This window comes from Schistosoma mansoni, chromosome W (assembly GCF_000237925.1).
Source record: "Schistosoma mansoni strain Puerto Rico chromosome W, complete genome".
Taxonomy (NCBI): Eukaryota; Metazoa; Platyhelminthes; class Trematoda; order Strigeidida; family Schistosomatidae; genus Schistosoma; species Schistosoma mansoni.
Genome location: NC_031502.1, coordinates 39,709,582 through 39,734,500, shown reverse-complemented (window position 1 = coordinate 39,734,500; position 24,919 = coordinate 39,709,582). Strand labels below are relative to the sequence as shown.

General features: G+C 33.1%; 1 protein-coding gene and 1 non-coding gene across 2 annotated transcripts in view; both read left to right on the top strand.

The window, feature by feature from the left end:
• Nucleotides 1-227: 227 nt before the first annotated feature.
• Smp_196120 (putative transformation/transcription domain-associated protein) overlaps nt 228-24,919 on the top strand; it is a gene marked incomplete at both ends in the record, with an annotated part of 41,666 nt that continues 16,974 nt past the window's right edge. Inside the window, 26 exons of the mRNA XM_018789671.1 lie at nt 228-380; nt 413-628; nt 664-747; nt 782-859; nt 1,017-1,183; nt 2,253-2,349; nt 2,560-2,701; nt 3,711-3,789; nt 4,754-5,110; nt 5,773-5,971; nt 6,641-6,942; nt 7,055-7,166; nt 8,863-8,998; nt 9,316-9,410; nt 10,313-10,639; nt 11,469-11,615; nt 12,654-12,833; nt 13,490-13,736; nt 14,957-15,228; nt 15,912-16,270; nt 18,359-18,833; nt 19,099-19,329; nt 21,342-21,357; nt 21,717-21,943; nt 23,306-23,380; nt 24,094-24,336. Of these exons, the coding sequence (XP_018655091.1) occupies nt 228-380; nt 413-628; nt 664-747; nt 782-859; nt 1,017-1,183; nt 2,253-2,349; nt 2,560-2,701; nt 3,711-3,789; nt 4,754-5,110; nt 5,773-5,971; nt 6,641-6,942; nt 7,055-7,166; nt 8,863-8,998; nt 9,316-9,410; nt 10,313-10,639; nt 11,469-11,615; nt 12,654-12,833; nt 13,490-13,736; nt 14,957-15,228; nt 15,912-16,270; nt 18,359-18,833; nt 19,099-19,329; nt 21,342-21,357; nt 21,717-21,943; nt 23,306-23,380; nt 24,094-24,336 (5,016 nt within the window). The remainder of the gene's footprint in view (nt 381-412; nt 629-663; nt 748-781; nt 860-1,016; nt 1,184-2,252; nt 2,350-2,559; nt 2,702-3,710; nt 3,790-4,753; nt 5,111-5,772; nt 5,972-6,640; nt 6,943-7,054; nt 7,167-8,862; nt 8,999-9,315; nt 9,411-10,312; nt 10,640-11,468; nt 11,616-12,653; nt 12,834-13,489; nt 13,737-14,956; nt 15,229-15,911; nt 16,271-18,358; nt 18,834-19,098; nt 19,330-21,341; nt 21,358-21,716; nt 21,944-23,305; nt 23,381-24,093; nt 24,337-24,919) is intronic.
• Nucleotides 9,789-9,855, top strand: Smp_tRNA_00213_Gln_TTG.1.1. The gene has a single exon. It is a non-coding gene (tRNA).

The window sequence follows — 24,919 nt, the reverse complement described above, 5'->3', positions numbered from 1 at the left end:
TGTCCTTTCCGAACTAAAACAAATTTTCAATTATCTCTTTTAATAGAGGAAAGGGATAACTCAGAAAGTCAGTCTTAGGTTCTTAAGACACAAACCTGAAATTTGGATTTCTGAAATACAAAGTTTGAAGTGGCTTCTAGACAACATTATCCTTGTTAGCTTTGTAGCGAGGGCGATTTGGATGGTGAGCTACTTTTCGTTTTCGAATATAATAAACGCGTTTCACAATGAGACCTGACAGCCTTTGTGGCAAAATATCGGCAAAAATCAATAAGCTTTTTTGTAAAACTACAGGTTGGTCATCTTTTAGCTCAACTTTACTGTATTTAGACTTGGATGAACAGTTAAGAACTGGTCATGAAATCTGTGATTCTTTAGAGGTAAGCTTTTCTCAATGTTGATAAAAGTCTAGAATGCGGCCTCGGAGAGAGAAATTCAGGATCTGACATTCGTGATTCACGATAAGATACAATATTATTTGATGTCAACAGCGCCAGATAACTTACAAGAGTCTGACACTCAACAGCTTCGTCGTTTGTGTCTTGAAATCATCCAGAAAATCCCAAATGGTGATCATCTAAGACCTTTCGCTCGGTCTCTTCTTGAAATGTTGTTTAAACTAGTAGAAGTATGAATCCCTCTTTCTACTATTTTACACTGTAGGTTGAAAATGAAGAAAACGTCCTTGTTTGTGTGAAGCTGATCATAGACATCCATAAATTTTATCGACCATCATTCTCAAATGATGTGGGTTTCGGCTAGAGTTTTTATTGTTTATTAGGTCTCACGGTTTTTGGACTTTGTGAAGGAGGTGTACAGCGACCTACGGTTTCGAGCCAACAAGATTTTTGAACCAAGGTTAAAATTGGAGGTTCCCTGCATTTCTGACGTTGATCTTGAGGCAGAAGTTTTAAATGCATACACAGTCACAAGTGTTTTACACACAGGAGCTTAAGAGTGATGGTTCTTTCATGGTTGTAAGTATTCGAGTCGACCTAATTGTTGTTGGATTTCAGTACCACATTCTCCCTAAATCTGGGTTTTCTTTAAAGGTCATGCAAGAGATTCCCATTTTAGTGGTCCTAATGTACCAGCTATTCAAGCAACATATCCACCAAGATGTTTCTGATTTCATTCCATTAATAATGGATTTTATCAACCTCAAACCAACAGAAGAACAAAAGTATGTCACTAATTATACCTATTTTCCTATTACCGTACACTTTTCCAATTGAGCTTTGGTTTTTCAATAACTCCTGAAATCCGTTACAACACTTATCTTCTGGCGTTTTATGTTTTAGTAAGTGTAATAGTGTTGACTTGCTCAAGAAAATTGACTGTATTTTCATCGCAAGTGTTATAGGCAGTTTCTTGTAGAGTCATTGTCAATGTGTAACACCAACGTTAGGACGAATTAAGTATGTGAAAATTACAAAAGCCATTTCAAAGGTACTAATCAGAAAAGTTTCAACAACAATTTTCATACCATTTCTTGATTATCTCTTCCTCTACTATCGTAATCAATGGTTCTAGACTGTATGATGTGGCTCAGAATCGATCGCAATAGCGTATGTGTATACACTTTTTATCTTCTCTTAAACCCTGCGATTAAAATTTATACCTTTCTCCCTGTACTATATCCTTATATAATTTTTTTACTACCGTCGAAGTGACTGCTCATTGTGCTAATGAGGTATGACAACTTGGACCGATGCATATATATGCCTGGTCCTATGTTGTAGCGGCCTGACGGACTGACTTCCCACGTTTTCGCTAATTTATGTAAGCCAGTGCAGCTCTGTGTGATTGGTGGTAACTATGCATGTGTAAGCGATGCCCCAACTACCTCAGTTATTGTTTATTCGTAACCTATATGAGCGTGGAGCCTTGTAAAATGGTCATCACTTCAAGTCATTATACTTCACAATAACATCGAAAAAATCACGGAGAATTGGAAGAGTATAGTAAAACAGTAATAGGTTGAGAAATAAATAAGCTGAGAATGATGGAAATATTTAAGACAAGCAAAATTAGAAATAAGTCCCTTCATTAGTTGTTTTGTTTGTCCAGTGGTTGTATGCTTATACTAAAGGTACCCACTGAAATTATCTGTCCATACAATGTTACGGATGATCAAACGCCATTCGAACTTCAAGTGTTAGATGCATTTTAAATAGGTTTTCTCTCTGTAGCTATACTTCCGATCACACTTTTCTGCTGATTATCTTTGTTTTTATTAATGTACTTTCCAGGAAGAATGCCAACTTTTGTCAAGAAGTGTTCATTGATTTTATGGCTGCTCAGGTGAAAACTTTATCGTTCCTCGCCTACGTAATTAAAATATACCAAGTATGTTTATCACTGTGTTCTGACTGGTCTGAATAGAAAACACATATGTTAGTTTTGTCTTCAATAAAAATAAGTCAGAATTATTAATAGTTAACCGTCCACTTTAACCATAGCCTTATTTTGTTTTCTGTCCCCGTATCTATTTTATCCACACGGGAATAACTGATAAGAACTTACGACTTATTGCTCTTCACTTAATATCCATTTTAGGATTTGGTTGAGCTACACTCGGTTAGCCTTGTTCAAGGCATGATGAATTTGTTGGTCAATTGTCCTCCTTCAGTAACGAATATGCGTAAGGAGTTTTTTATTGCCGCTCGTCATATTCTCAGTGCTCAGGAAATACGTCCTAGTAAGTTCTTTCCATAAATGTTGTTCTTATTAGTCAGATTCAGATAACCCTGAATTATAGATCGAATATCACACGCAAATGACTACTGTATAAAAAATATTTCCCGTTCCACAACATAAATGAGGCATTTTTGGCTTATCAATCTATTACTCTGCTTACTAAGTTACCATTTTTACAATTCTTATGGTATGCATCTTGTTGATTCCTTCTCTCTGTGCCAGTATAATTTTTGATAACTTGGTTCGATGCATATATGTTTTTATGGTTGACCGAAGAGATGGATCAATAAGTGTTTGGTAATAGGTTATTTATTTAAACTCTCCTCTATCTGCTTCAATGTAGTCTTTGAATATTTTTATGGTACCTATCATGAACGTGACCCATAAACTGGCACGTCCATCTTATCATGACCAGTGAGTCGCACTTATTTATGTTTCAGCAAAGGTATTGGTATTCATACTTTAAGCTATGACTCTATAATTAAGACAATTACTAGTGACCACCTGGATCGTTCTTAGTTATCCCTCTCCAACTTCGATTAAAAAGAACATTGGTATATACGGGGAAACTTGCTACTGTTAACTTGCAATTCAAAGTATTTCAACACGCGCAAATGATTTTCACGATAAACTGACGTCATCCGGGGAAAGCCATTAAAAACTAATGATCACTGAATATGTGTTCAATTTTAGTCTCCTTCAATAACATCTTCAAACCCTTATCTTTCACATAATACTTATACTCTTACTACTTCTACCAATATGGGATTTGAATCGACAACTTCATCTCTGTGCTAATGTGGTATGGCAACTCGAACTGATGTACGTACGTACGAAGTTCTACGTTGTAACTGACTGACTGACTGACTGTCCAATTTTAGTTCTGTTTTATATCTGATATAGATTCATTGTGGTAACTATGCGTATTTCAGTTTTTTTGCTAGTTTGTTTCTTGTTATGAAGACCAGGCTCTTTAAAGATCCTTTCAAAACTCTCTCACATCTGTTTAGAATTTCTTCAAGTTCTGGATGAACTTATGAATGAAGAGATTTTAATTGGACAAGGATATACCATTCGTGATGCGTTGAGGTAATATATTTGTTATAACTCTAAAGGAGGATGTTTTGTGATCACGCACTTGATAATAGACGCGGCTTGATAAGTTAACACTAGGTGGGTAATAGACTGAACACACTAGATTATAATATTATATCACTTGATACATGTTAAAAATTCAAACTAACGGTTGAGAACCAGACAATAGTCTTATTAATAAAAATACAAGTAGTTCACATAGTGAAAACTAAAGTACGAATTCGAGTTACACGATAAAGCAGTTATATCAAAAACTACAGAAGGGCCGTCTATCTCTGTTCAGCAACAAGTCACCACTCGTTTTCAAATGACACATTAACATTGGTTGTTATTGGGTAATTAAACGTCAAATAAATGAATGTTATACTATTAAGTACATCATGACTTGTGAAAGGGGTTTCGATTATTTCTATGGGATTTAGTATCTAAAGAATTATTAAGGTAGAGTCACGCTACTAAAAGACAGCACTTGTTATATTCAGCATAATTCATATAAACTACATCTCACTACTTAGTGTCTTATAAACCGGGGATTGGAAGGTGTTATCATACTGGAACTGAAATCAATAGCGTATTTTAGTTTTTGGTAACCAGTATACGTACAACTGGATATTTGCTTCAGACTAAACCTGCAGTTCAGCTGATCTCAACGCTACTAGTCAGTTTGGAGTTCGAAAGTTCATTAAAAAACATAAAAATATTTACTTATAAGCTATTTGTTCAGTTTAGAAGCTAAAACTAATACCTGGATTGACTTTGAAGTTTCTTTTGTCAAGAATAGATATATAGCAATATTTGTAACTTTGACGTTATAATGTTAGCTTAAACTAACCAAGTCCAGATAGGCGGAAGTGTATTCTCAAGTTCAATAATTGTCAAATAGTACAGTTCACTTAAAGATGTCGTTTCATTACCTTAATCATATCACCCAATGTATTCATGTAAATTTTCCTTCTAGACCATTGGCTTACAGCACATTAGCTGATCTTACTCATCATATTCGTAGTTCTCTTAGCCTTTCTAAAATCGCTCGTGCCATTGATGTCTATGGTCGCAATATGCATGACCATACACTCCCTTTTTCAATTCAGCAGATGAGCTTACGTTTGATACTAAATCTGGTTGAGTGTATAAGACAACGAGCAGTTTCAGCCACATCTGCTAATCAAGGGGCATCAAGCACAAATGCTGAGGACCAGAATAATGAAGTTTTTTCCGGAACTGCAAGACGTCTGCTTTTGCAGACATTACATTTGTGTGTGTTAAAAGCTAAGGTGGTGGCAGATCACTACATACCTGCATTAGAGTCTACATGGTAAGTTTTATTCTTTAAAATTTCCATAAAAATAAGATGCTAATTTACTGGAAAATTTCGGGTAATTTTTTCTGTGCTAATTTTATCATAACGAAATATTTTTGAGAAACTTTTAGTTATATCAACTTTCAGATGTGATTATTCCTATCATTTTGCTGATATAAACAATATTATGATAGCAAAACTACTCTCGATTAATGAAAATATACCTCCAATAAATTAATAATGGATCACCGTTGAATACATAAGTTTCTTTTTTACATCTAGGTTTCGGATTAATATCGTCTCCGTACTCAACAAATTGAACTGAACTAGTTCTAATCATTTGAGTCATGTAAGATAAAATCGCTGTGACACATAATTAGGTAGTCATATGTAATGATTTAGAACCTCGTACAAAGTGCAGCGAATAGAATTACCGCAATTTTCATCAGGATAAACAGAAAATCATTAGAAATAAGGACTAGTAAATAAACAATAAATGGTATATATGTCTATATATGTATACAGACCAGTATTGATATAATTTTGCACTAAGTGCAATGGTTATCCGGATCTCACCATAGGATTTAACTTTCAAGAACACTAAACATGGAATATCGATTTTATGCCTCGAAATTCACATTCAAATTAACTAACTGTTACCCATTCTTTTGTTTTAGTGTGTTGGAAACAGGTGAAGAAGTAACGTCCAATTCAGCAAAACAGCGTCCAAGGTCCATACATGCTTATCTTTTTGCCAATATTTCCTCTTTTTCGAGTGAATTAAACGAAGTTGGCTCATTTACTGATAAAAGTGTCCCTGCTTCAGATTTTTCAAATATTCTAAATTCGGGGACCGATGCATCAAAAGTGCATGAAGTTAGTGTTTTTCTCGATATATGTTATCTTTTTAGAAGACTGTATTTGTTGAGCTACAATAAAGTAAAAGATTCAATATATTGATGTATTTCTGTTAGAATGCTAAAGATCTTTAATCTAAATGAAAAGTTTTGCAAAAAAGTTTCATCTGTATATTAGTTGTAAAACTTAGTCATAAAATCCGTTATATTTATTTTTGGACCACTTTACGAATGTTTTAACTGTTAATAATAGTTATTAACTACTGGCTTGTTGATTTTATCAGGTTGGTGCGAGGTAATTTCAGTTTTATGTTCTCTCGGTACCTGTTTATCTAGCCTCCTTGTCGTTACACTAAAATCAATTGTTATGCGACACTTTTAAGTATTTAAAGTCAATACACACTTGTAATTACTGGTATACTAATATTAATAGTCATAGATCTCCTAGTAGTCGATTCAATAAGACAAGAAAAGAATTTAATGTGTTCTACTTCAAGATATTTCTTTGGTTTAAATATTTTGGAAATTCACACAATTCACGTAATCCAAAAATACATACCATGTCCAAAGTTTACACCCTTTCTTGAAATTCTATTTACAGGATTTTGAGTGTAAATGATGTAAAGTTTTGTGTATACTTTACTTCGTGCTCAACTACATTAAAATCTGTTTTACATTCTATCTAAAGCCCCGGATCGTTGAACCGTTGACTAAATTGCAACTTAGCTACACAGATGTCCGAACTCTTGTAAAAGCACTTATCACTGGTATTCGTACTGTAATGACAAGCATGATCCAATGTCCACATGATAATACACTTCAGACAAATAATATCACATCAGTTTCTTCAACATCATCAAAGCAATCGATTTCCAATCGAATTCTCAGCCCAGATGAGTTAGTAGTCGTGACAGAATATTTCTCATATGGAATGCGTATGATCGACATTGTACAGTTTGTTAGCCGAGATGGTCGACTATATTTAAGAAGGTAAGAACAATTTAATTGTATCAAAAATCAGGAAATAACGATAACACAACTCATCCTCACTTACTTGACTAAATTCATTCTATTTTGTTATATTTCCATTTCTATGATACAGCCAGCCAAGTACCAAATCACCTGATGAACGCCTACTTATTGAGACATTTGCCCTAACATTCGCTCAATTAAATCCAATTTCATTTCATGAGATTTTTTCTTGTAAAATTCACGTGAGTTATCCTGTGTTTTGTGAATTATGTGTGGAAGAGTCTTTCCTGTCCTTTTACACAGAAGGTAACGTCGAAAAAATCTTTCCCTTATTATTGGATCATTATCATCAAACAATAGCTTTTGTATATTTATGTACTTAGTATACTTTAAATGGATCTTTTAATTAAAATGCAAACAGATCAAGCATAAAATTCAGTACGATTCGCGCAAATCCAACTATTATTTTAAATCCCTCATTGGCAAAGATTGTCCTTTTTCAGTTTTACGTAATCTAAATTGTTATTATTTTTCAATTCGAGGTTGCTTAATCAGGTTTACAACCAACTCTAATGTAGTTATATAGTCCTAATAGAAATTGAAAAAAAGTTGTTTTAGCATTGGATTCTTTCGATAAGATAGTTTACCGGTTAAAAGTTTCGTTTTCTCTATTTGTAGTTATGGAAAAAGAAGTTTACAATGGTAAATACTGTTTTTAGTATAACCATGAAAGCTTCATTGCTCATCTAATTAGTAATATCATGAGTAATAGGTAGAAGTTTCTATAGTTACAACAAACTGTGACTGTTATACATTAAAACGAACTATTCCTTTCAGTTGTTTTTACTTTTACTGATCACATTTTCGAGTAAATATTGTACGTCTAAACTTAATCTAGTAAAATGAGAATTCACAATTACTGATGGATTTGTTTAGGTTTTTATATTTTAAGGGCAATATTTTAAATAAATATGAAGGTATTTTAATGCTGTGATATTATCAATGTCGTACATAAAGTTAGTATTTCTTTCTTTGTGTTTATTTAATTAAAAAGAGAGCTGAACACATTTTCTATGATCACTCTTTGAGTATTTATATTTATTGATTTTATTGATATTCCCTAATGTACATATTCGAAGCACAATAAATGTTGATGGTCTAAAGCCTATTTACTGTCATTAGGCTCCTGTATTTTTTCCTGGTTTTTGTATTCCAATCACTATTGTTGGGACAAGCATATAGGTGATGACACTTTGATAATCTCAGTTGATAGGTGATATTATGGGCAAGAATTTGACCTAACAGTCAGGTCCCTGAACAGTAACTTACAAAATTGATAATACTTAAGTTTATTTTTTCTGTGAATAACTTGTGTATGGACATTTTATTCTACTAGAAAAAACAGATTCTTGCTAGTAGTCTTATCTCTGGTATCAGTTTATTTAAGGGTGTAAGTCGATTGTCCCTGTCGTGTGTGTAATTATCAGTTGTTGCGTTCATCTACTGATTATCAGTAAAGTCATTCACTTTCTCTTCTTCATTATAAATCACAATTCACATCCATGGTAGTAAGTGGTCTTGACTCTGATTTTACATCCGATGGAAAAATGACACAACTTTGTTTAATACTCATATCTACGTAAAGCGGTAATCAGTCATTGATTATAGTAATTTGTGTTAGATATTTGTCAAAACATATACTGTTCGGCTGAAAGCAGCTAGTCTATTTGAACTCCAAGATAGGTAACTTTCTATTATATATTTGACGCCATATTAGATCCAACCCTTTCTATAATATTTTATCATGTTATATCACTATGTTTTCTTCATTTTTTGTGTTGATTTGTAACCATATTTTGTAAAATCTTGAAGTTTTTCTCTTAATTCGTCAGTATCTGAACTTTCTTACTTTTCTTCTCTCCGTATTTTTCTTTTTAGGATTATGTTGTTTGGTGTAATCACAGCGCATCCTACACTAATATTGCGCTACATTTACTTTCTCAACCAAATAAAACATCATACTTTGGTTATATTTTGTTATCCTATCTAGTTGATAGATTAGAACGTTTGGGAGGTAAACAATGTTTTTTCTCTAACTTTTTGATCTGAGTTTATCGCACTTTTAACTATTATATCAGAGGTAACGTTTTCTGGTGTTATCGCTCTGAAGTTCAAATTCCTTGGAAACAATCGTTTCATTGTCATTTTAATTATTGTCTTCGGCACAGCTTTACAAAAAGTCCTTGAATCTATAGAAGCATAGGAATACACATTTTTATTTCAAACTTTCTATAAAAAATTAATCAGTTATTTTAAACAGTGTCGTATTGTTACATAAAACTGTTCTTGGAATAATTTAGTTACCAAACTTTATCATTTTGTCCATTTCAGATGGTACTAATGAATCTGCACTTTATATGCGATTATTAAAGTTATGTTTCAGTTCTGTAAATATGTCTGGCACAGAAAATGAATTAGTTATGAAGGTATTTTACGCTATTCTGATATTTTATAGTTTTATTTATCTTTTTGAATCTACAGAATTAAATTTCGCGTTTCATTTATTATTTTTCAAGAAGTACCAAAAGATTATGTTTTTCTGGGTAATGATCTTTGTGCATAAATTTCCCTAGGGAATGGCACTTAGTTTTGTGGCTGACAGCATGTATGTTTTATAGAAATACATACCGTTCCCGAATCTAAACAGTTGATTATTGGGATTTTAAAGTCAGTTGCGGTTCATTTTTATTCGGCGCTCATAGATATTTCAAGGTTCAATAGAGTTAGTATTGGGAAGATCCAAACAAACAATACTAAGTAAATTTCAACTTCACCCCATTGCACAAGCAAGTGGCTATCAGGACTCAGTGGCCGAGTGGATAACGCGATGGCGTTTGAAGCGAACAGTACTGGGTTCGAGTCCCAGAGTGAACATCAACTCTGAGATGCAGGTACATCCAGCTGACGAGTCCCAAATAGGATGAAACGCGCGTCCTGGATTCCACTGCTAGCCACTATCCATCTTTGCTTACCATTCAATAGAGTTGACTAAATTAAGAATAAAGACAGATTTCCACTGTCTACTTTGAGTGATAACTGGGGTGTACTGTAAAAATGTAAAATGCGAACTACTAACCGCTTCATGTCTACTATATGTCCTGTTCAAGATATGTTACAGATTTTTATCATGTGCACTTTTGAGTAGTCTTAGATGAAGACGAAACAATAAGCCAACGTTAGCTGGTTTTCTGTAATGAAAACCGTATTAAAAATTTAATTTTATGTTTTTAATTTTATAGATATTAGCCCACAGCCCTATTCTGAAACATTTTCTAGTCAATAAAGCTGGGATTAGTTATTAACAATTTGTTTGTCTTATATCTTATAGATTCATTTACGCCGTATTGTTCAAGGCAGCATGCATTACTGCCTTACAGCTAAAGAGCCTACAGCATATCTCACTTTGTTACGAACTCTATTTCGGTCAATAGGGGGCGGAGCACATGACAAACTTTATCTTGAATTTTTTCCCTTATTACCTGAAATGTTAACGACGTTAAATCGTTTATTGCGTTCACCACATCGTTCAAATGCTCGTGATCTATTGGGTGAACTATGTGTTATTGTTCCAGTTCGTTTGTCCACATTACTCCCCTATTTGTCTCTGTTGATGGAACCGTTAGTTTATGTGCTGAATTGTAATACTGTCAACCAGGTAAATTTCGTTTTGTTATTTCTCTTGCTTACCGTCCATTGTAGACTGAAATAAGATTAAAATACGGTTTAGAAAACATCTCTTAGAAAAACCATATCAATTTTCCGTGTGCAATCTCTTCTAATAATATGTTTTTGGAATTCATTTCCATTAGGAGGATGCAGATGAGGTAGTTTGGTATTTGAATCCTACAATATGCCTGAATGTTGTGTTAAAGATAAGTTCATAGCTGTTGCTGTTCTCCACTTGAAAAGTCTCCAGTTAATGTTCAAAAATATTTATAAGTTTCGTAATCCAATTATAAAATCTAAGTTTTAAAAATGTAGACAATGAAACAGATGTTTTCTTTCCTAACTTCAATGACTTATCAAAAAATTGTTGATAAATTTCTCATGTTTTGCGGTCTATGGAAGAAGCTCGTATTCATCTTTAATCGCACTAATTAGTCTTAATCTTTCCAAGCCTTTCACTTTCCATCTGTGTTCAAGTTTTTGGTGCTGAAGCGTTTTGCTTTTAGGGTTATGGAGTCTTCTGTTTGGTTCATTTAATAATACGCAATGATACTATGCTCTATGTTGAGCGGTAGCTGAATGCTTACAACATTTGACTTTCTATCAGTCGGTGCAGATTTTAAACCAGTTTTCATCTACTTCTATTTAAAGAAGCATATAATATCGTCAGTCCTCACAAAGAATTCGACTAAAACCCGAGGACATTTAATTGGTTAGTTCGTAATTTTAATATTAAATGTCTGAAATAAATGAAAAGATAAACTATTTCTTTACAATCTTGATTTATATCAATTCATCATTATTTTGTAACTGTTTAGGGTCTTCGTACTCTTGAGCTTTGTGTTGATAATATGCAACCAGATTTTCTACATGATCACTTATATCAAGTACGTGGAGATATGTTATTGGCGTTGTACAATTCACTTCATTCACCTAGTGAATATGTACAAAAAATGTCATTCAAGGTTGGTTCATCTTTCACTTTTGGTGTATAATAATAATGATACTAAAAATATAAATCTCTTCAGTCCGATAATTGTTTTATTCAAGTTTTACTGCTCATTTATATATATATATATATATATATATATATATATATATATATATATATGATTTTACACATATTCACTCTTTCTCATATTTCTAAACTTGTTTATTGAAATATTGAATTTGAAACATAGATCAGGTATATGAAGAAGATCATTAGTCTGATCACATAAATATTCAAATAAATAAATTTGCATATTTTTCACAGTTGCCTGCATACAATAAGTTGCATGTTTTTATTTTTGTTTCAAAGTCTTTGCACTTTCACAAAATCGACCATTTTTGGATATTTTTCCGTGTACATTTAGAAATAACCTTTTCTTTTTACCTGAATGATAAAGAGGGTTTTCCTTTCTGCTAATTATACTGTTTACGTAAATAACTGCATATCATATTACCTCTAAGTGATCCTAGTTAATTTGCGCCTGAAATATTATCATATAATTGATATGATGACATCTCAGGTTATGTGGGTTTTGTAGATTTTAGATTTTACAGCTTGAACTGTTTTGGTAATGTAAAGTTAGAGTGTAAATGACGAACACGCTAATGTTGAAAACCTTGCATTTAAAATTTTGTTCTTATTTCGCAAAAGTACTATGCGGAATATTCGGTATTCCATATGCTATTCAGTATAAATTGTAAATACGCAATAGATTACAGTTGGAGATTTTTCTATTTTGTATGGTGTTTCATTTCACCACATATTATATTGGATTTTCAGTACAATATTTTTAAATCCGTGGCAATGAGAGATTTTACTGAATTGTGTCGAATAAATTGGTTGCATTCATCTCCTCCCAAGTTGCGTGCGTCTCTGGTACTATTTTATGGTTTAGAGTTCTAACCTTCCTAGTCTACTACTATCGTCCTCTAGATTTCATTTTTGTTATTTTCACTCTTCTACATTGGCTAAAATAAATATCCAAAACTCCTTTTCCGTTAATCTTTACTAGGTACTTGGAAAATTAGGTCGATTTAATCGTACTAATTTGCTTGAAACACAACGTTTACGGATTAGCTCAGCGGAAGGTGAAGCCGGTCCACAACTACGTTTTCACATGAATGAATTTCGAAATCAGCCTATTGATATACCGATTAGATGTCTTGTTGATGCTGCTGTTGAAGTATTACAGGTAAGAATTTCATTGTTTCCAATATTTCTCAGTATAATGTATTAAAAAATTAGAATGTTTGCGATAATCTTATTTCTATATCATTATAATCCTAACAAAAAATCAGCACAGTTCCATTCAATAGTGCACGTTTTACACTAGTAGAACTGTAAGTCAATAGTCTCTTAAGATGTCTATACTCAGATCTCATCCACCAGTGAATTAATGTCTGTGTAATCCTTTTAAACTGAGTCAGATTCCGCCTACGATGAATTATGATTTCCATTGAAAATATTTCAGTTTTTATGTGTTATCAGAGCATCCTTCTTAAGGACAGAACCTTCACAGACTCATAAATGTCCTCCCCCCCCGACTGCAGCTGCTTCATTTCTAGTAATGGTATCTTCTAACAGATGGATAGACAAATTGGAAACTACGGTCGTGAAGATAGTATACACCCTTTTTACTGATACAGATAGTAAGGTTAAAAAAACGAAGATAATACTCCACAATAAATGACCATCGCATAAAAGACATTCAAAGGTTGTTTTTTATGCTGATGAGCCCTTGCTACAGACCATTTAATAAAACATTATCATATCATATTTTCTGCACAATAAAAAATTATATCAATCACTAGCTTGATACTTTCTCCCCCTTTCTACTTTTCCAATTAGGATTCCTCTTCTGATGAGCCTAGTAAACTTCGCTCATGGGAGTTTCTCCAGTCAATATGCGTAGCTGCTTTGAACTTAAACCACTTGCAACAATCGTCAGTCGGTGTAGAAGATTTCTATTATTGTTTCCTCGGCGATACAGGACTCAATAATATGATATTGCAGTATATTGATGATATATGTTTAACGTCCTATTCCGAAAATCCTTCCATTCAGTCAATTCGTCCAAGTTGTTGCATTGCTGATGGTAATTAATACCGTCCACCTTTAAGATGAATGTTTTCGTTCATCATTAATTTCATAGTATCATTTTAATATGGTTACAAATAATTGTTCATTAGTGTCTGTTAGCCGTCAGGGTGAATCGCGTACTTCGACCCAGTAGTCACTGTATCTATTTTTATCACACAAAGGACTGTTGGGAATGCTCCAAGATGAATAAATCACTGAAATCGCTTATCATAATACTCACACTGGTTCGTACACTGAGTTTTACCTGTTATGTGGAAAGGATTGATTCTACAAGCTTTGCCATTTACCGAATTCCTATAATGCCAATGATGGTCAAGATTAGTGAGCGTCCAATATTATTGTGTTGTGATTTATTGAGATGTCTGGACTATTTAATGTGGATAATTCTATATCACTGTCAAAACAAACAATAATTCAGTTCTTTGGTTTAATTTCTATTCCCTTTTCATGTGTAAACTATCTTTTTTATAACATAAAATTGTAATCTAATTCCATTAAGTCGAGATCCTTGGCAGAAAATCCTAACAGTCTCTTGTTTAAATACTGAATTTCGAAGACGGATCTGAACTTTAGCATGAAAAAGCATTGAGTCAGAACTTTGTCTAGTATTCTCAACCACTCATAGGACTCTATTAAGAAGCCAACATTGATCATAGTCTTAGTTTAATTTTCAATAACTTCATTGCTTGATAGTGAAACGTATGAAAAAGAGTTATTGTAAAGGATTATGAACTGTAAATACCTGTGTTATGGGGATTCTATGTGTTGTCTGAAAACTTACGTACATGAATAAACCAGCATACAAATCTTGTGAATAAGTCTTTAAGTGTTTAATGTTCAAACTATCAGTTCTTTAGTTGTCCCATAGTCTCTGTTTCTGTTCTTAATGTTTTTAATAATTTTAATATGCACGAAAGATAAAAATGTATGCGGAAAAGTTGAATCTTTACATTGGCATGCTTATAAGGTAGTAATTTAGAAATTGAATTATTCGTTTCTGCATTCAAACATTTTCTTGAATATCCCATTGTAAATTAATGGACATGAATTTTGCTCTCGTTGCTTTCTTGAATCCTACAGATATCAAGTAAACTAATTCAGAGTTTTATTAAATGTATGATCAGAGACTTATCTAGCAGTATGTTTTGACAAAGTTATCTAGTCATTATATCAGTTAACTATCAAGGCAACCTTTTTCAATGTATACCTTTGTAGATTTATGTAATCATGTTATGATAATGACTATAGCTGGGCTATTTTTGGCTGGTCTGAGCAAAGAATTATATAATACCCATGGGGATTTTTTCGCGTTTATTGTTAGACATGCAACATTTCTATCGATTATGCAACAGTTCACTTCACTTCATACGGAGATCAATCGTGACCATATTTCATGCGAATCAAAAACATTGTGTAAAGTTGATGCTGCACCTAAATTACCATTCTCTAACGATGTAACTACTTCGGGAGATGGCCATTTTCTAGAGGTAAGTTGGTTATATCTTTTGTTCGAACGAACCTGTAGTTATCGACGAGAAATTAACCGTTTAGTAGAAACTACCTATGTTACTATGTTAGTCAATGAATCCTTGAGTCACGATTACCACTTCAATATCAATGATCTATCATTATTGACTTTCATTCTTCCTAGGTAATCCAATATTAAGTTGAACAGTTTGTTATATTGTTAGTGAATCTCTTTCTGCATAGTATTGGCAGTATACTTTCGAATATGGTTATTTAAATATCAAAACTTGGCTGTTAAAACAACTATTACTTTTAAATCACTATATTCCAGACTACCCAGTAAGGGGAAACTTTTCACTACCCTTTAAAACTATGGTCTTTAAATTCATTGTATTAGTTGTTTAGATCTCCCTGTTGATGTGTTGAACCACAATTGGTCACTCACGTGTTGGGCGTTTGAAGTAATTAGTATTGGGTTCGGGTCCCCTCGTGACCATCAACACTGGAGTGCAGGTATATCCGCCTAACAAGTCCTAAACAGGACGAAATGCGCGTCATGGATTCCACAGATAGCCACTTTTTAACTCTGATCTTTAAATTCTGTCCTCATTGAGTTATATGACCTTGGTTATAGTGCTCTTTGTATTGTTGTTTTGTCTGTACTCTTTGTATTAATTATTTTCTGGGTTTTATTAATCTTCAGCTGGATATATTTAGTATAAGCCAAGACCCTGATACACTTACTCCTACTGCTAACGAACCTCAATCATCGAATCACGAATTTCTTCCAAATAACTCATCTTCCCGTTTAAATCCGAATATAATCATTGATTCTATCATGTTTGTTATGGGTCATGAAGCGAAACAACTTACTCGAAATATGTGCATATTTCTAGAAATTATACATAACACAGCATTTGCTATATTATCCGCTGTTACTACATCTCGAGAAAATAGTGGAGATCATTTTACTATAGAGATGATTAAAAAAGCTGTTGCAAATCTACAAATTTTCCAGCATATTGGACATGTTATTGTTGATATGTTATATCATCCAGCTTGGTAATTCTTTTATTTAACCGCTTTTTATTATTATTTATATCCAAGTGTTTTTCGTTACTGTTTACTATTTAGTAGGAGAACTCCCCGACTGTAGCTGCTACCGTGACGTGGTGGTCGGGCTTGCCTATAGTGATTACCCAACTGAGCTATATTGGCTGGAACATATGCTCCTGTAGGTTCTACCATGCCAGGCAGGTCTATTGGAGAACGGTAAGAATAAAAGCAGTAACTCAAGGTCTGAGGGCGAAGTTGGACTGCTGACTGTAGAAGGGTGTGACAGCAGTAAGGTGTTTCCCTCGGACAACCATCATCTGCAACGATGCTGCCTTCTCACAAGGAAGGAAGGGTTTAGAAAAGGTCGACCCTAAAAATACCACACCTCACCTTATCTCATGGATTTCTGTCTCCGGTGGTAAAGCTCTTTGAAGAACGGAGCCAACGCGTCAAAAACCTCTCACAAGAAGGCTGTGAGTGACCGGCCTCAAGCAGTTGTCCCTCGGGCTCTGAGGTCACCCTCCCAGGTCGTTAAGACCAACACTAATCCAACTTCCTTTTCAGACCCCTCAAGAAATACCCTTCCACGGTGTGGGCAGCCGGGAAGTGATATCAGCCTTCATACCTGTAACAGCACACGAGACCAAGTTGGTCACATTCAAATCCTTCCTACACCTCTTAATAGCTCTCTTATCTCCAAGACTAACCCTTCCCACGTCCTTTTATCACCTCGCACCGAAAGGGCAAACGATTCAAGTACACGGAACGTTATTCCTGGTCTCCTGAAACCACGCTCTAAACTACATATAGGAACTTTTAACGTCCGAACACTGTGCCAAATAGAACAACAGGCTTCCTTAGCTAGGACTTTAGAATCTCACACCATCGATGTGTGTTGCGTCTCGGAAACGCTCACACAGGATCCGAGTAGTGTCATTAATTTGACCTTACCATGTCAAAATAAAGAACCAACTGGACTCACACTTCGTGTATCTGGAAGCCTTGATATATATATATATATATATATATAATGTCTTTTCACAGTTTGGGATTATAATTTACTGGAAATACTGACTACTTAAAAAGCCTCAGTGATCAACAGCAAGGCTAGAATACTTCTAAAGTCTTAAATTGACAGTTTTATGGCAGTATCTTGCACTATTTACTTTTTTTACTAATAATTCCCAGAAATGTAGTTGACGTTGTGTCTTCTTTCAAAAATGATTTTCTTAATTTAAAAGCACAAACGTTTTAGATCTCAATTTCATAGGTTTCCAATAAACATTCTGTTTTAGTGATTATATTGATATTTAATAAAGGTAGTCTTTACTTATCCAGTCAGTGATATTCATGACCATTAGTTAAATGGTTCCAGTACATGACATTATTTTATGTGCTATTTATTCCTTAAATTGGTCCTATTCAACGGTAATTGTGAACTAAAGCTAAATACTTCATACTTGTTTTTTTGATTCAGTAGAAACTAGCTGAGTTTCTTCCTATATCTTTCATTCTTTATTTTCCCTGCAAGTGTTTGACAATACTTTCACCTTTCTTTTTTTGCATTGTAATATGTTCTTGTTTTCCACTGAATAGTCCTTAAAGTAAGATAACAGATTAATTCGTACAATATGTAGAAATTGTTTTGAAATATCCGTAGCTCGATGGTAGCGAAGTGGCTACTTCTGTCTCTTTGTATGGTCAGAAAAGTAAGTTTTCAGCTGCAAGATCGTGATGTACTATGCAGTAATTTAAACAAAGAGATTTTCGAAAATGTCAGATATTTGGGATATCTAACACGTAATTCAAATAAGATAGTCAAAGTGATATCAATAACATACATATGTTTCCTTGAAAAAGCTTGGACCATATTGCCAGGCGAAACGTTGGATTTACTTCAAATTCATTCGCTGAGATTTTACAAATATATTATTCCTATTTAATGTCTTACATCAACTCGGCGCCCAAATACTGTGAAACTATTCGCTCTAATTTAGACGAAAGTTCTTATATATGTAGTCTACATATATCGTAAATCTGAAGTAATGCTTTATCTTGTGGGTCAGTTTTTCAACTTTTTCTCTTCTTTTACAGGTACGTCAAATGGGGTGCTTGTGCTTCCATTCTTTATCTTGCTCGTTTCATTCACCCTTCATGGTTCTGTTCAAATCTCATCAGTTTACTACGTGGCTTACTTTATTGCATTCATAGCTTATCAAATCAAATGAATCAAGGAGCCCTAATGATGGCTCGTGACTGCACACGTATAATTATTAGCATGGTTGTTATAAGTTTAAAAGATTCAAATGAAACTAATCACTCTTCACACTCAACTGTTATTGAAGAGGAAGATGTGAAATCAGGCAAATCCACTCCAGTATCTACACGTAAACGCTCTTCAACAACTTCACAACGTCGTACAGTTCAAGTTAGACGTGGTCGTAGTGCAGCTAATACAACTTCAGAATCATTAAATAGTGAAGCATCGACCAATGTAGTCGATGAACCAATGGAAATTGATGATCAAGATAATGAAAAAGAGTTCACTCCAAAGTTCTCATCGTCTCTGGTAAGAGTTGATTAATAAAATGAGCTTTCACGTAGATTAATACAAATTAACTAAAATTACTTAATTGTCATTCAAATTGAGTATTCTTTTAGTGTATGGATGATAAACTATATACTATATATTTCAATCTCAAATTTTTGGCTCCAACATTTTTAACCTGTATTACAATAAAATATTTTTAATGAAGTGATTTTTTTAGTTATTTTCCTCAAAATATTGTATTTTTATGTTATTATTATTATTATTATTATTATTTTCACTTTAGACAGCTTTATTGGATGCAGTTATCATAGAATTATTAGATTCACTTTTGAGTGAAACTGATTCTGTTCGAACCGAAGCACGTTGTCTTTTAAGATTACTTGCTTATACAACTGAACAACCATTATGTAAGTTGTTAGCGCCACATTGGTATAAACGTATTGGACATGTCTTACCTCCGAAACAACCAAATCGTCTACTGGATTTACCTATTTCAACTCAATTAGCTGTACTGGTATGTAAAATTTAACTTTACTGATTGTGTGAATATGCTTTCATTGTTATAAGCCTTACTCCTAATATAATGCAGTGTAAATCAAGTTTTGTATTTTAACAGTTAACATTCTATGGCTTGTAAATGTTAACTATTAGTTGTAAGTCTTTTTTGTTATGTAATTTCAGAAGATAATCTTGAATTGATCCATATAGAGTGGCGCCTTACAACTGTTACTTAAACGTGGAATGCAGAATGAATATGTGTGCGACCGCGCAGAAATTATAAGATTTGTTGTTTTTCTTGTAAACTGTCTCGTATATTCATCTAAGGCTGGATGATCTTCTGAATTTCGTTTATTCCAATCAGTTATATGCAACGTGAAACCCTACACATGTATGAATTGGTTCTAATTGCTAAACCGTATCATCATAGCAAGATGTAATTATCAAGACAAATGTCAGAGTAGTGGAAGTAGTAAAGGCGTCAGTTGTTGTACATAACAGGATTCGAAAGAAAGAATGTGTGGAATATAACAAAATAGTCTTAAAACCTATAATCGAAAAGATAACAAGGACTAAATGCATCTGCGCTATCGCGACTGGTTCTAAGGCATGTTACCCAACTACTCCAACCATTAGTTACGATAATCACTTAACCCTAACCTAGGTGTCTGCGCCTACCAAGACACTTTAGTCCAACATTCAGTGTTTGTATATTAGATCCTAAGCCATTATAGTGGTTATATAAAATACATAGGCTTTACTCTACTGTTCAGACTTAGTAGGTCGAGCAAGATTCAAATCTGCAAATTGAATTTTAGGACGTCTTGCTATTCCTTAAAGCCACATATTTTTAAATGCAATTTAGACAAATAATATTGTGGCAGTGATAAGTTTATGCACAATTATTTGCCAACTACAATATTCTCTGTTTTCTTTCTAGGAAGCAAACTATTTCTTTGGTCAGTCAGAAAAATCAAAAAATCCATCTAAAATTTCAGATAGCTCTAAGCTTTTTGACTTTGATATAGATAATAACGATGATGGAGTAGGACTTCTACGTTATGATCTTTCAAAACGAGATGATTGTATCTTTCTATCCGATGTACGTTCACTTCTTACTCAATTTGAGTTGAATAATGATTTCACTGTTGGTACTAATAATTCTACAACTACCAACAACATAGCTGTTGGTAGTAGAGCTGTAAACACTAGTGTCAAAAATAATTCATCAATAAATTCTGATCAAGAAAAAGGTACATTCAACGGAACTTATTCATATTCCAAGTTTACATCTTCCAACTCTAGAACTGTAATACCACTTTCGAATAATTTTATGAGATTAATTAATCTTCGAGCAGCTGCTTGTCAAGTATTATCTGTCACGTGGTATTTAGATACACAAAAGGCAAGAAATATAACAGCACTATTCAAAGGTTAGTATGTAGTTTATTATTTGTTACTATTCACTGCTTTCATACACGATTGTGGTTTTATTTAAAACAATTTGACACTTTTTGTTAAGTTTTTTTGGCAAACTGATAAGTTCTCATGTAAAAAGGTTTAAAATGTATCCAAATTATTTCTTCAATATTAAGAACTAAAAAAATATCGATAGATCATCAGAATGGGACATGATTACTGAAAATTATATCGTTAGATATTTTAATGATAGTCAATGTTTCATCAAGGGAAGTTTGTCACATCAATAGATTTTAAATATTTATCTCATACATTTGGTAATCGATGCCGAGCAAAACTAGTCTTCATAGTAGAATGTTTCTGTGACTGTATTTTAAACGGAACACTTATCAGTGTTTATTATAGACATTCAATTGGATGATTTGATTTGCGCTTGTTTTAGTTCTGTTAAGCATAAAATCATTTGACATTGATGGTGATGTACATTGTTTGAGTTATTAATTAATCATGAGACTGGGTTATTAGAGTATCTATCTCCAATTAAATAACCTAACAGATACCCAGCTAAATTGATTTTTCATGTAAGAAAATAGTCTGCTTATTTACAAATATTTACATAAAAATATGTACCATTAGATATTAGAAGTAACTGAACGAAATCAATTTTGTAGATCACTCCCTATTTCTGACAAGTAGCATCTGGGATAAAACGTAGGCTCAGAGTTTTCCGTTGATCATTTCGAAGCGCTTAATTTTAAAATCTAGTGCGATTGATGTTGACTCACTTAGAGTAGTGGATACATTATAACATGGTTAGTACAATTCAACTAGAACTAAGGAATAGGTAAACATGATAATGATCAATACTGAGTCAATCAGTATATATAACACTTCCAGTACATTTTAATCTTTTCGAAGCTATTACATCATCTTTTCCCTTATTCTTGCATTATTTACTAAGTTTATTTTAATTGTATACTACAGGTATGTCTTGTAAGAATGAATATATTCACGAAACAGCTTTTTCATGTCTTCGAGAATTTATCAGTAAGACATCTATTGATATTGAATTAAGACATGCTAATATGAAACAGATTGTGCAAAATATTCGACAAAATTCTATACGATGTATTCATACAGTTCGACAACTAGCTTATTGTGCTCAATTATTTCCGAGTACACTTAGTGAAAGACTATGTGATGCAATTTATGTAAGTTGATAATTCTAAAAAGTGTCATGTTAACTTTTCATATCATTCTGTATTCATAATTCACACATACGATATATATATATATATTGACTGTGACCATTTTAAACTAGGCAATATCATTAATCCCTTACTTAATTACACCTGTTACCCGTCGTGGAGGAGGGTAAGCCGCCGCTCGCTTCGGCAGTACATATACTATACCAACCATTAATCCCAGTAGAAAAATTTATTTAAAAGACTTTTTGTATGAGTTGTGAACAGTTTAAATGGAAGAGGATGAAAAATAAAATTTGGCATACTTTAACTGATAAATTTGAAATGGAAATTCGAATTAAGTCAGTTTTTTCTTCTCAAAAGAATACATTGAAAATCTAGTCCTTCAATGGTAAAGAAAATACATTATCACAAATCTTAACTATATTGATTATTCATTGAAACTGACTTTGGTTTAGTAACTGCAAGCTTAAATCATCTACCATATCTGATCTATCTGGAAAAATAAATAATTTGTTATCACTCACTGTACAGAAACTGTGGTCTACAACTAAATACACAAACATTTACATATGTGATCCATATAGAAAAATTGAATTATTTTTCTTGAACTCTTTTGGTGTACTGAAGTAACTTTTACTTCTAGTTTATTCCATATAAATTAACAATACTTTATACTCTTGAGTTGATACGTTTTTTTGTACTGGATTTCATATTATGATTAACTATCATACGGCTAACAGTTTTAATTTCTATTTTCCAGTAATCAAAATTAGTAAAATCTCCTCTTGCTTTTATTTTATACGATAAACTCAATACATTTATATTGTTATTCTCGCCTAACATAGAGCCATGAGGCTCCCCCCAATACATTTATATGTAGACATTCAATACTTTCATTCTTCTTAAATTCTATTCCTTAAATAATTTGTATAGTTTCTGCTGATATTTTTATGCCGGTCGGTGAAATGTATTAATATTTCAGTCCATCGCACTAGTTAATGTTGTAGTCATACCTGTTTGATCCACTGGTAAAGTTAAATATGTTTTTCTTGTCTAAAGAAAAATAATGATCGCATAATGACTACTTGGTCTTCCACGTATTCATGTAATTAGTCTGTAGCTAGATCATTCCATCAAAAAAGGGAGTAAAAACAGCAAACAGGGATATCTTTAAGCTGACTCTCAATTCACTTACAATATCGCAAAATGTAGAAAATTAAACCGATACACTTTGATGCAAAACTTTACGTTATTGTATCTATCTGTTTTTCTTCAAACAATTTAATTTATTATAGTTCTTGCTTATCTAGTTTTGTAATATTTTTTCTTACATTGGCTATATTTCGCTCTTTTATTTATATCTAGTCACATTTAAACACATCTTTGGAAGCTGCAGTTAACAAACAAAACTCTGCGTCAATCTCCACGTTCACTTCATCTGTGAGTAATGACTGTCTCATGTAGACTCTTGTGTGTTTAACTTTTCTTATTTATCTGTTTAATGTTTACATTATGTAGAAAGGAGTTAAATATTCGGTTTTTAATTCACTTAAAAAATAGCTTGGGATAGTGATAAAGTTAGTATTTAATAATTAATGATGAATATTTATGGATTCATTTACCAAACTACAGTTCTCATTTTCTGTTCATGTCGGTGTTTAAACAATGAAATTCATCCCTGTACTACAGCTATATTTTACAGTCAAAAACAACTGTTTGAAGAATTATAGTTATTAGTAGTGTCATTTAAGGTTTATGACTGTTAGATTAGTAGTAGTGACCTTAGTAGTATTTTTTCAGATACTGAAATGACTTGAACAACCTGCTTAAAAAGGATTTGTGAAGCCTATATAGTCATAAAAAAGATAACGATTAAATTGAGTGTCATTTTCAATTGGATGAAAATGTCTTTTTCTTCTTAGATAAAGCAAATAGTTGTTTTAGTCATTAGAGAACCTTCAGGATGTAACTCAAGCCTATTAGTTCCTAAAAGATTACATACTTGATTGCCTGATGTTGTTATAACTCTCATGGCTTCAATAATTATTTACGTTTCCGTTGCCAAGCAATATCAAAGCTATATATTTGATCTTGTAAAGATACTTGATTTATTCTACTTCATCCTACGTTATTTTTTCCCCTTTAAATTCCAGAACTTGGAATTATGTACATTATTGTTGGATTTATTTCACCTGATTCCTTTGGCAACTTCAAAATATGTTTCGCTTTTGATTGAGTCTGTAGTCAACGCTGAACGTTTATTGAACATTGAACCTACTAGTCCTTTACGTTTACCTTTAACACGCTTCCTATCTCGTTATCCAGCTGAAACATGTGCTCTCCTACTAACTGGTTCACGATGGCCTTATAATTCACATGCAAATAGAATATTCTTGGTAATTATTTATATTAATATCGAATATATGTTTTGTTATTAACGTCTCTTTAACTTTTTATCCATTTGGTATTATTAGTTGGCTTATTTTGCTTTTAACGTCTCGTTTGCTAGTGGTAGTTGTTCAACAGAAGAAGAATTGTAACAGGCTATGGAATTATGCTTTGAACCTACCGGTAACTGACACGTTTGTCCAGACTCTGAATTGCTAACGGTTAGGTGAAAAACAATTCTTGTCGTTAAATAAATATGCGTGATATTGTCATTTTATAGTATTTCCATACGTGGCATCAATCCATAAAGTCACTAACTTGTAGTCTGAGTCATGTTGACAGATTAAGACTACTTGGCTTGGAGTCCGGGCGACTATCGTATCCAGTGGTTGGAGACTCTGGGTAACATGGTTCAGAATAGATAATAATGATGTATGTGTATACACTCGTCGTCTTCCCTTAAACCGTGAGATTAAAATTACTTAATACCATTCTTTCTACGAACTAATTCTTGCTTCCTGTGGTCTAGTGGTTAGGACATTGCGTTGTCCCCCCTGTACCATATCCTTAAATGAAATCGGTTTTTCAATA